Consider the following 11,304-nt stretch of genomic DNA (forward strand, 5'->3'; position numbering starts at 1 on the left):
ATATTAAGCAGTGCAACTGTTTTTTCATGATTGAGGTTTAGTATGAAATTATCAGATTCAGAAAGTCTCAAGGACAGACTAGGAAACTGATCAGAACCTTATGATAAATATACAATTTCAGATGTTGTTCTAACTAATCATTGAAATCGTTTAAACAGTGTTCCCTCTAGAATGATGGGTAATAAACATTTTCAATGCTAATACAAACAAAATGATATTGCGAATTTGTATTGACGTGTCATATTTCAAACGCACATTCAGACCCACACAGTGAACCAATCCAATTCTTCTCCAGCAGGAGATAATTCAGGATATCATGCTGAGTCACGGAGCGCTGCTCTATTCCAGTGTGTTCCTCCTTCATCTCTCCTACTCTTCCTCTCAGCTCGTTTCTGCTGCTGTTGCAGCCGTCTCACTGCAGTCCCTCATCACCACCAGCCTCCCCCCCACTTTGAGTGCCGCATTGCTGTATCAAAGTGGGGTGAGTTGATTACGCACACGGACTTGGACTGTGCCACCACCTTTGCAGGAGCACAGACTGTCAGTTTGCTGAGAGGAGAACAGGGTCCGTCTGTCAACTGCAGGTAAGAGGCCACAAACATCCTCCTGCTGATAGACTTTAACTATACTCATAACGGTTTTTATTGTTAAATTTTGTACTTAACTGATGAAGCTATTTGACATGATGTTTACTTGTCATTTGATATATGTAATCCACAAGACATGAATAACAGAATTGACACATTCTGTTCAAAAGTTCAAATACCCTTGCATCTTAATTTCATGTTGTTTCCTTCAGCATCTAAGACTGTCGGCTTTTGTGATAGTTGTGCATGAGTCCCCGGTTTGTCCTTAGCAGTGAAGCTACCCTCTGTTTTTGACAAGAAGCCTGAAAGTTATTTGCGTTTTCTGCACATTTGAGTTCTTCCCCACAATGGTGTGATTTAAAACACCCACTATTTTGAGGGAATCACAAAAGGCTACAAACAATAATTGTTGTAGATGCTAAATATATCTTGAGAACCAAGGATATGTCCATATTTATTTACTTGTATGAAAAGAGTTTTGAAAATGATAGGAGATAGTATTTTAGGATTCTTTGGTCTGAATAATAATAAAAAATGTTTTGAGATTGTAATTTTGCAAGGTTGTTATCTCTTGGTAAACTATTGATCTCATTTAATGAGATCAAATAGTCATCGGTCATATGTTATGTTGGTCCGAAATGACCTTGGATGGCTTTGCTGTGAAGACTGTCTAATACTGAATTGTGTTCCAGGATGAAAGTACATGTTTGTTTCTTTGTGTACAAATGTTCTTTGCTTCGCTTGCTACGGCTGTAGACAGAAGAAAGCTCCAGCCGTTCCCATCCTTTCTTCCTGCCCTGTGTCATCATGGGGAAAGAGAAGATCCACATCAACATTGTGGTCATTGGCCATGTTGATTCTGGAAAGTCAACCACCACTGGTCATCTCATCTATAAATGTGGAGGAATTGATAAAAGAACTATTGAGAAGTTTGAAAAAGAGGCTGCTGAGGTAGGTGAACAGGATCTCAGGAGTTTTTCATAGAAATTTGACTTTGGTGTTCTAGTGGAGTCAAATTTTGGTAAAGTGATAAACATTGATCAAGGGAAACCCAGGAGTTCAGTTGCACCTTTCATTAAAATTTAAGTGAACTCATCGGCATAGCCACGTTCTGAGAACTGTGGTCTGTGTTGAATGATGGGTAACTCCAACACACTTACAATGTAGGATAATTGTGTATTGTAAGACTCTCATCATGCATAACACTATGCCTTCATCTCCGCTCATGCACTGGAGAGTAGAGGGAGACTTGCTGTATAATTACATTAAGACATTTACTCACTGGAAGATGCCATTGGAGATGAAAGGAAAAAATGATAAATGGATTTTTGGAGCAAGCAGAACCATTAGTTAGGCCCTGCACTTCTGTCTACTTGACACACTAGACTGTGAGAATGAGGCCTGAGTAAAGTGCAATCCCAATGGGTCTGACACACCTCACCTCTGTCTTTGAGGGTAACTTGTTCTTCATAGAGCAAAACGTAGGGGGTAAAACACTATGTAGGCACAGAGAAGCCTGTTGGGTCTGTGTTATAGGTTTACCAAAGATTAGGTGCTTTAGTGACCTTGACTGAACATCATCACCCTCAGCATGGGTTTTTACCTACAGTACAAGAAGAATGGGCAACTCTGGTCCTGGAGGGCCTCTGTCCTGCAAAGTTTAGCTCCATTCCTTATCAAACACACCCGAATATTGTAATCTATATCTTCATAATTGCTTTAAAATTATAGGCAGGTGTGTTTGATTAGGGATGAAACTAAACATTGCAGAAATGTGGACCCCCAGGACAAAAGTTGCCCATCCCTGACCTACAAGCTTCCTTTTCAGAGCAGGACTGTGTTGGATTGTTGTGAAAACTGTTGAGCAGTTTTTAAGAGTGAGAGTTGTCTGGAAAGTACTTTGCTCAGGGGCACAAGGTATGGACCATTCTGGGATTTAAAATGACAACATTCCAGTTGTGAAAATTGTAAGGAGACTTATTACAAGGACAGTCAGAATGGCACAATGTTGAGGCATAGCGTATGGTACCTTATGGGATTTGAACTTACAACCTTCTGTTGTCAAAATTAAGAGACTTATTACAAGGACAGTCAGCTGGAGTAGGTGAATTACTGAATGACACAATGTTGAAGCATAGCGTTGAGGCACATGGGACTTAAACCTACAACCTTACGTTGTGAAAATTGTTACCTGATTTATTAGTGGGATAGATCTCTGGAGTAAGTGCCAAGCTCAAGGGCACAATATTGAGGCGTAATGTAAGAACATTTGCAAGATTTTAACCTAAAACCTTCCAATTAACAGTTCAGGGTTCACAGGTTACAAGAGTGAAATGTTTCTCTACTTGGGGAAAAAGCGGGATTTAGAACAATGATAACCCGGGATTGAGCACAATGTGACGTTCCCAATGAGCTTTCATAGAGCTACAGTGAGCACTTAAGAGGAAAAACAAGTTACCGGATTTCCAGTATGCCAGGCACTGAAAATAAATATTGAATAAGCTTCATATTTCATATCATCTCCTGCCTGCAACCACTTAGATGTGTAAGGGGTATTTATTTATTATTCTAGCCAGTTGTGAGGACACACAGTGAAGGGAATTTTCCCTTTTACCCTCACATATTTTTGTTTTGGCAGATGGGAAAGGGTTCCTTTAAGTACGCCTGGGTTCTGGACAAGTTGAAGGCAGAGAGGGAGAGAGGAATTACCATAGACATCTCACTCTGGAAGTTTGAGACCACCAAGTACTACATAACTATAATAGATGCTCCAGGACACAGAGACTTCATCAAGAACATGATCACTGGGACGTCTCAGGTAGTGACAGTTCTGACTCAATTACAAGAATGTACAAGAATTGTGATGCTTGGTGAGAACATCCCTGCCTAATGCATAGATTCTCCAAAGATTCTTCAAAATTCTCTCTCCTACATATATACCAAATATGATGGCAAATGGGATTGGATGGGAATTTTCATTTGCAGGTGAACTATGCCTGTAGACTGTGATCCATGCAAAAGTTTACTGTGGATCTCATCCTTTCTCTCCCAGGCAGATTGTGCTGTTCTAATTGTTGCAGCTGGAGTGGGTGAATTTGAGGCGGGCATCTCTAAAAATGGGCAAACGAGGGAACACGCCCTGCTGGCGTACACACTGGGCGTCAAGCAGCTGATTGTAGCCGTCAACAAGATGGACTCCACTGAGCCGTCCTACAGTGAGAAACGCTATGATGAGATTGTTAAAGAAGTCAGTGCCTACATCAAAAAGATCGGTTATAGCCCAGCATCCGTACCCTTCGTCCCGATTTCAGGCTGGCATGGTGACAACATGCTGGAACCGTCTTCTAATGTGAGTCCCCTTGGCATGTGTCTGTTTGTGTTCGTTTTCTACAAAGAGTTCATACCATACAGCACTTTTCAATTAAACTGTTGGCAGAATGCTAGTGATTTGATTAATAAAATCGTCTCATTTGTGCTGTGCAGATGCCGTGGTTTAAAGGCTGGAAGCTGGACAGGAAGGAGCAGCATGCCAGTGGCGTTACTCTACTGGAAGCTCTCGATACCATCATGCCTCCAACACGCCCCACTGACAAACCCTTACGTCTACCCCTACAAGACGTCTACAAGATCGGAGGTGGGATTAACCCACTCAAATCAAAACCACATTTTATGGGGTGATGTCATTTTTAAGATCAGCTTGTGGTTATATTTTGAGTTTAGAAAGATTTTATGGCTCGCTACACCACTGTGTTTTCAGAACATGCTTATTCAAAGATGTCTTTTCTCCTCAGGTATAGGGACCGTCCCGGTGGGCAGGGTGGAGACGGGTATCATGCGGCCAAGTATGGTGGTGACCTTTGCCCCAGTCAACATCACTACAGAGGTGAAGTCGGTGGAAATGCATCATGAGTCTCTGAACGAAGCTCTGCCGGGAGACAATGTGGGCTTTAACGTGAAGAACGTGTCTGTAAAAGACATACGAAGAGGTAACGTGTGTGGGGATAGTAAGTCAGACCCGCCCATGGAAGCATCAGGGTTTACAGCACAGGTGGGACAACACTCTTTGTCAGCTTGTTTGTTTATCTTGGTATATTTCTTGATATCTAGATTTTTGTTCTCTTTCTCTCTCTTTATCAGGTCATCATTTTGAATCACCCAGGTCAAATCAGTGCAGGTTACTCTCCTGTCATTGATTGTCACACCGCTCACATTGCCTGTAAGTTTGCTGAGCTTAAGGAGAAGATTGATCGCCGTTCAGGCAAGAAGCTGGAAGACAACCCCAAAAGCCTGAAGTCTGGAGATGCCGCCATTGTGGACATGATCCCAGGAAAACCAATGTGTGTTGAGAGCTTCTCCCAGTATCCTCCACTGGGTATGTGTCTGGTTCCCAACCTTACATTAAAATCGTGTGAATATCAGTATGCTTTGCTTTTGTTTTGTTTTGCTTTCTTTTATGTTTTGTTTAGCTGTCTGTAGTTGTGTGTTTCTTTTATTTTCTTTGATGTTTTGCTTTGCTTTGTTTTGTTTAGCTTTTTTGATTTGTTTTCCTTTGCTTTCCTTATGTTTTGTTTAACTGTCTTCAGTTTTGTTTTGCTTTTATTTTATTTTGTTTGGATTTGCTTTCTTTTATGGTTTGTTTTGCTTTGCTTATTTTTTTATTTTTCAGCATTTCTAACAATATGAATATATTTCTGGGGCTGCTTTATTTTAATCATGGTAAGATAGATGGGGTTGAAAATATTAATGGAAATTAGCTTAACTGAGGCATGGAACAGCTACTAAAAAATGGAATTGAAAAAAGGGATAGGATAAATTATTTTTACATAAAAAAAAAAACATCACTGAAAACGGCTGTAGCAATTTGTATTAAGTCTACACATAGTAATGAGGAGATATAATAAAACCTTGTGCACGGCTCTGCTAATTAGTTCCTTGATATTTTTAGAGTTTTTCCATGCCCTGTAAAGCAATTTCTATATCTGAGGCTTTATAAAAAGACATGATCCATTTTTGTTAAAGAACCAAGCAAACCGTAGTTAGGTTTGTCATACTTATTTGGAATTGGCGTCTCAGGCTTACATTACCGTTGGTCACTCAGTCTCATGATTAATGAGATTCGCTGCAATCGTTGTCAGGTTAAAGGTCTGACTCATCAGTGATGTGAGCCTCCACATCTTCCTCTCGAAAACATGAGTTCATGATGTTCATGTTTCTCTCTCTGGATTACATTTCCTCTGATTCTGCAATTCCACTGAAACTGGTTATTAGGCTTGTTTCATTATACCGTCTCGCATCACTTTTGACCTGCTGTGACATCATTTTTATTGCATCTTGTTCTCATAATTTTTGCCCCCTAAAATCTTATAGCATATCTTGTTTCTGTAAAGCACAATTCTGATAGATGGCTGTGATTGGGTTGAAGTCTTTAGTCAGCTCACACACACACACACACACACACACCACTAGGCCTTACATCAATTTTCATAAAAAAAGATTTTTTGTTATTATATTTTGTTTTTGTGTTGTCCTAGGACGTTTTGCTGTCAGAGATATGAGACAGACTGTTGCAGTCGGTGTCATAAAAAGCGTGGAAAAGAAGATCGGCGGCAGTGGGAAAGTGACTAAATCGGCCCAGAAAGCTCAAAAATCTGCCAAATGAATCAATGCAAATGGCATTGTCACCTCGGGCCTCACCCCAGCTTACATGCCCCCCTCATCTGGGCATGCTCAGTCTTTTTCCCCCCGTGTGCTTGAAATATATGCTTGAACCAACTAGAGTTTGATCGACTGAAGGAAATAATGAAAGACTGACATTATCACATTTTCAATGGTTGCACTGTATATTCACTTTAATAGCAGACCCGTACACACGTTGCATGGATGTCTGTCTGGATATATGCACGGCATCTATTAAATTAATGTAGCTGGTATTAATGTGTGAGTGTGTGTGTGTGTGGTGTAAAGAAATCAGTGGAAAACTACAATGTCCAAAGGAAATAAACAGCTGAAGTTTTGTATAGTTTATAACTGAGCACTGATGAAAGCTAATCAATCCAAAGCACCATTTGTTTCCTTTCAGGCCCTTCCAGCCAAAACCTGTGATGAATAAATAAAATGTTTCCAAAGTACATGAGTTTATAAATTAAATGTGTTTTTATTGTCTCTGAGGAGAAGAAAATTTTAATCAGATGTTAGAGGAAGAGCCTTGAGCTAAGATTTGAGACTGAGTTTTACTGTGTCCTTTGTGCGTAACTACAGAGGAAACAGGGTCGTCAGATGAAGGATGCAAACAGACTCTGGGATGGACTGAGATAAGTGGCTGTTTATATAGAAATAGGCCTGGTTTCACAGAAAGGGCTAAGACTAAGCTAGGATTAGGCCTTAGTTCAATTAGGGCATTTAAGTAGCTTTTATAGACATGCCTTATAAAAAAACATTACTGGTGTGCATCTGGAGACAAAACAATGGCTCTGACATATCTTAAAGGAACATTCCACCGTTTTTTGAAATAGGGCTTATTCACCTTCTTTCCTACATTTAGATAGGTGGGCAAATGCATTTTTGTCTCAGTGCATGGATTGTTTTAGTTTGACAGGGTCGGCTCTAGCTTATCTTAGCTTAATGAATGGAATCCTTTGTTGCCAGCTAGCATGTCCTGAGTAAAAGTAAAAAAACAACAAAAAAAAAACACCTAATTACTTCTTGTGGCCTGCGTATACACAACGAGTACAAATAGCGATGCAGATTAACACTAGGTGATTTCCTAGGCAGATATTGACTTGGGACTATATTAGGTGGAAGCACAGGCGAAGCACTGCTACTTGGGCGCAGAGATATCACGCAACACATGAAATCCCACAACTTGTGGATACAGGTATAATATGGGTCGATCTATACATGCGTCATGTTTAAAATGACAGCGGTCCATTCGGCGTGGGGCGTTTTTTCCAGTTCACTTTATCACACAGAAAAAAAAAAAATCGAGTACTGCAGGATGGATCAACGCCGTGAAATCCTCGGTAGCTGTGACACAACTGCGGGCACGCTCATCTTGATCTGACGCGCTGAGCCTGGTCATCGATGGCAGTAACTTGTCCCACTCGCCACAGCACAGACACTCTATTTCAGTCGGCATAGGTTGGCATATTCCCCCACATTCACACCACCAGTTCGTGTTGGCTCTCATCCTCACGTCCTCAGGCTGTTGAGCGATCGCAACCTCCTCCTGTCATTCTATTTCCAAAGCGTCTTCTGAAAACTCTGGTTCATAGAGGTATGGTTCTGGATCTTGACTATCTGAGAAGTCACCCTCCTCGTCTCTCACAAAATCAGCCATGTTCATCGCCATTCATGTACTGTAGGAAAAATAGCCAGCTACTATTCATATTGTACTCGTTGTGAATACGCAGGCCACAAGAAGTAATTAGGTGGGTTTTTAAAAAAAAAAATGTATCACTTTTACTCAGGACATGCTAGCTGGCAACAAAGGATTCCATTCATTATGCTAAGCTAAGCTCGCGCCGACCCTGTCAAACTAAAACAATGCATGCACTGAGACAAAAATGCATTTGCCCACCTATCTAAATGTAGGAAAGAAGGTGAATAAGCCCTATTTCAAAAAACGGTGGAGTGTTCCTTTAAAATATGCTTAAAAGTTGCTTTCAGTTAAAACAGCTCAAACATGCATTTTATTCTGGGACTAGGCTTAGGCCTTGTCTGTGAAAACTTGGGAAAGTGTTTTAATGAAATTGAGGTTCTAGTAATGGAAGGAAAATGTAAAAACACATGAAGCATGGACAGTTTGAACCCTACAAAAATGAAATGAAAAACAAATCTGATTGGTCAAGTAAATGTAGTGTTTCACAGGGTCATCATTTGGAATCTTGCTGTTATGGTTTTGGTCTAAAGACCCCTTAAGACCACACAAGTATAACTTTGGTCTATAGGCCTGGGACTCACTTATTTGTGTCTTTGTCTGAGTCTTCACTGTAAAAAAAAAAAACACTTGCTGTCTTAAATTTTTAAGTACAATCAACTTGGATGTTTAAGTAATTTCAACTTAAATTACATTAAAGTGACTTTTATGAAAATTAAGAAAATGACCTACTAAGTTAACTACTAAGTAGTTAAAGCAATATAAAAACATATGTTGATCACACAACTTATTGATCATATAATTCTTTAGTGTAAAACCTGATGTAAAACAAAGCTTTCTTTATATTTTATGAAGAACTTCATTAAAATTGACCAAACAAATGGTTCTTAGACTTTGGACCAGATTTTGATTTTGAGGTCTTCAATTGGATTTAGTTATTGAGAGGATTAGGTCTGGGCCTGGGGTCCTGTCTCGCTCTTGATCTAGGTCTTCCCCTGTGATGAAAATCATGTTTTTAATGTTGTTTATATGTCTATGTGGTGTTTTTAATATGCTTTAAGACAAGCCATGCACAAATTCATGTAAACACCATTGCTGAGTATTTTCTCTTTAAAACTGCAGTGATCTAAAGACCATCTCCAAAACGCGGTTTGAATTCGCCGGTGTTTCTGACGTCACAAACTACCTTGTAACCAATCATGTCACGAGGGTGGCGGGCTTTCGCATATCATTAACTGCAGAGGAGTCTCAAGAGAAGCCAGGTTATCCCGGTATATTTTTCTGTTGATATGAAAAATCGGGTAGATTTGTGTATGCTGGTGTATGATGTTTATTATGTTATGATCAACGGTATGTCTTTCTCCACTGACGTTATGAGTTGTTCAAAGCATTTCTGATGATTGTCAGAACGCAGAACATGGTTTGTATAACATTAGCAACACATTATTAGCTGTTTGAAAACATGGTCAAGCAAAAGGCTAATCATATTAATTACTGTAATGTGTCCGTCGTTGTAAAGAGCGATACCATTGTGCAGCGTTTTCCTCAGTAAGTTGGCCAAGTGGATCTCTGAGCTGGTGTGAGTGAGTGGAGGCGGGGCTAATTAGCATATTATTAAATGAAGCAAGGGTGTAGTTGCATTTAAGCTACTGAAAATTTTCTTCACTGAAAAAAAAACGTTTAAATATGTCATTTTGGTGATCAAAGATGAGTTTTAAGGGATAACATTATTGACTACAGGGGGACTTTAAGGTTCTGGTATTGGTCATTGCATTACTCAGTACAGCCACAAGAGGTCACTAGTGTACTTGCCTGAAGGTGACTGGTGAGATATTGGTGGCTCTATCTTTCCCCCTCTCTCTCTCTTTTATCAAGTAATAGTTGTGTCTTGACTTCTAGCTTAAATCAAAAGCCCAAAGCGCTGAAACTCCATGGAGGGAAAACAGATTATAATGTTTGGGTTTTCAGTTTACTGAAATTACTTCATTCACAGAGTTCACAAGCCATTCATGTTCCCCCCCAATTTTATTTAGCAATTCTAAGAACTTAAAAAACTTTTTAAATGCAAAAATACTCTTTAAAGTGGCAGGATGTTTGGAGCAGTGCAGTCTGTTTAGGGTCTGCACACGGTGCACCAGAATGGATTTAGTGACAGGGTTTTGTGCCTTGAAGCTTTCTATCCTTTTCTCTTGTCACTATCAGTTCTTCAGAATTCCACTCACTGCTTTTTAAATGGAGTTTTAAATGAATCTGAGGCTGAATCACAGCAGTTAATGGCAGTTGGCTCTTTCCCTGTTGTGGTATGAATGGCGATGGAGGCCAGAAGCAGTCTTTTGAAATGATAAGTGAAATAATTACGTTGAGTGAGTAGAAATGCCCACAGAAGGGCCGTGGGGTTTGGGTGTTGTGTTTGGTGTGATAAATTAAATCGCCAGGCCTTTTGTCCAGCCTTTCAACTGAGGGACATGAATCATACCCCTGTTGAGTCCACGAAAACAGTCGCTGGGAACGACTGGAATACTAACTTACTGCCTGCAACACAGTATATAAGCTCTGTTCCAAAAGCATCTGAGCTACCTAGCTAGACAGCATTTTATGGGCTTATAAGCAAAGGAGGATCTACACTTTTAATATATTGCTTTTTGACTAAAAACTCGAATGCATGATCACGTGTCCTTCACAGAAAGATGATTTAAGAATGCAGTGCAACAAGCTCAGTGAAAAAAATGATTGAAAGTAGACAGAAATGCAGATTACAAATACTTTTCAATAATTACTTAACGGTAAAATTACTATTTTACCCAGTGTTTCATTTAATGTTTAGAAACTGTATATTAGATACTATTTCTGTCAGGCCATCGTGTTGTTAGCTTAGCAACATGCTAATTATTGCCAATCGCTAATGGAATCAGCTGTACATGTTAGACTAGCCTTTGTGTGTTTTGCAAGAGGGCCATTATTCCTTTATGCAAAGAAAAATATATTTCCTTATATATGAATTATCAATATATTCAATTATTTAATGTGTATTGAAAATATACTGAATAATATCTAGCTTTTGTCTTAATGTATTACAATAATGACTAGCAATAAAGGAATTGCTGCTTTTCATATTTTGGAACCTTAAATAATGTATGTAATTTTTTATTCAATAATACATTTCATATATAAATGTACATGTGATTATATGGTACCGTGCATATAAATATATTTGATACACACACATATATATATATATATATATATATATATATATATATATATATATATATATATATATTCACATTTATATGGAAATATGTACATGCAACAGAAATGTACAGTACAGTATACATAGTCATA

At 39.1% G+C, this 11,304-nt stretch overlaps 1 protein-coding gene across 1 annotated transcript; it reads left to right on the top strand.

The window, feature by feature from the left end:
• Positions 1 to 400: 400 nt before the first annotated feature.
• On the top strand, positions 401 to 6,726 carry eef1a2 (eukaryotic translation elongation factor 1 alpha 2). The gene is made up of 8 exons (XM_084428387.1): positions 401 to 584; positions 1,344 to 1,538; positions 3,226 to 3,405; positions 3,640 to 3,936; positions 4,071 to 4,221; positions 4,379 to 4,635; positions 4,725 to 4,959; positions 6,119 to 6,726. Exons 2-8 carry the CDS (start codon positions 1,395 to 1,397, stop codon positions 6,244 to 6,246), a joined length of 1,392 nt encoding a protein of 463 aa, XP_084284513.1. The 5' UTR covers positions 401 to 584; positions 1,344 to 1,394; the 3' UTR covers positions 6,247 to 6,726.
• The last annotated feature ends 4,578 nt before the right edge of the window (positions 6,727 to 11,304 follow it).

Source organism: Rutilus rutilus (genome assembly GCF_951802725.1).
Source record: "Rutilus rutilus genome assembly, chromosome: 13".
Classification (NCBI taxonomy): Eukaryota; Metazoa; Chordata; class Actinopteri; order Cypriniformes; family Leuciscidae; genus Rutilus; species Rutilus rutilus.

What these genes read in the sequence shown, in the direction of transcription:
- eef1a2 (XM_084428387.1), top strand. Translation starts at nt 1,395, where the DNA reads ATGGGGAAAGAGAAGATCCACATCAACATTGTGGTCATTGGCCATGTT. An exon ending in TGATCACTGGGACGTCTCAG is followed by an intron (nt 3,406 to 3,639) that starts GTAGTGACAGTT and finishes TTTCTCTCCCAG; the next exon opens with GCAGATTGTGCTGTTCTAAT. An exon ending in CATCAGGGTTTACAGCACAG is followed by an intron (nt 4,636 to 4,724) that starts GTGGGACAACAC and finishes TCTCTTTATCAG; the next exon opens with GTCATCATTTTGAATCACCC.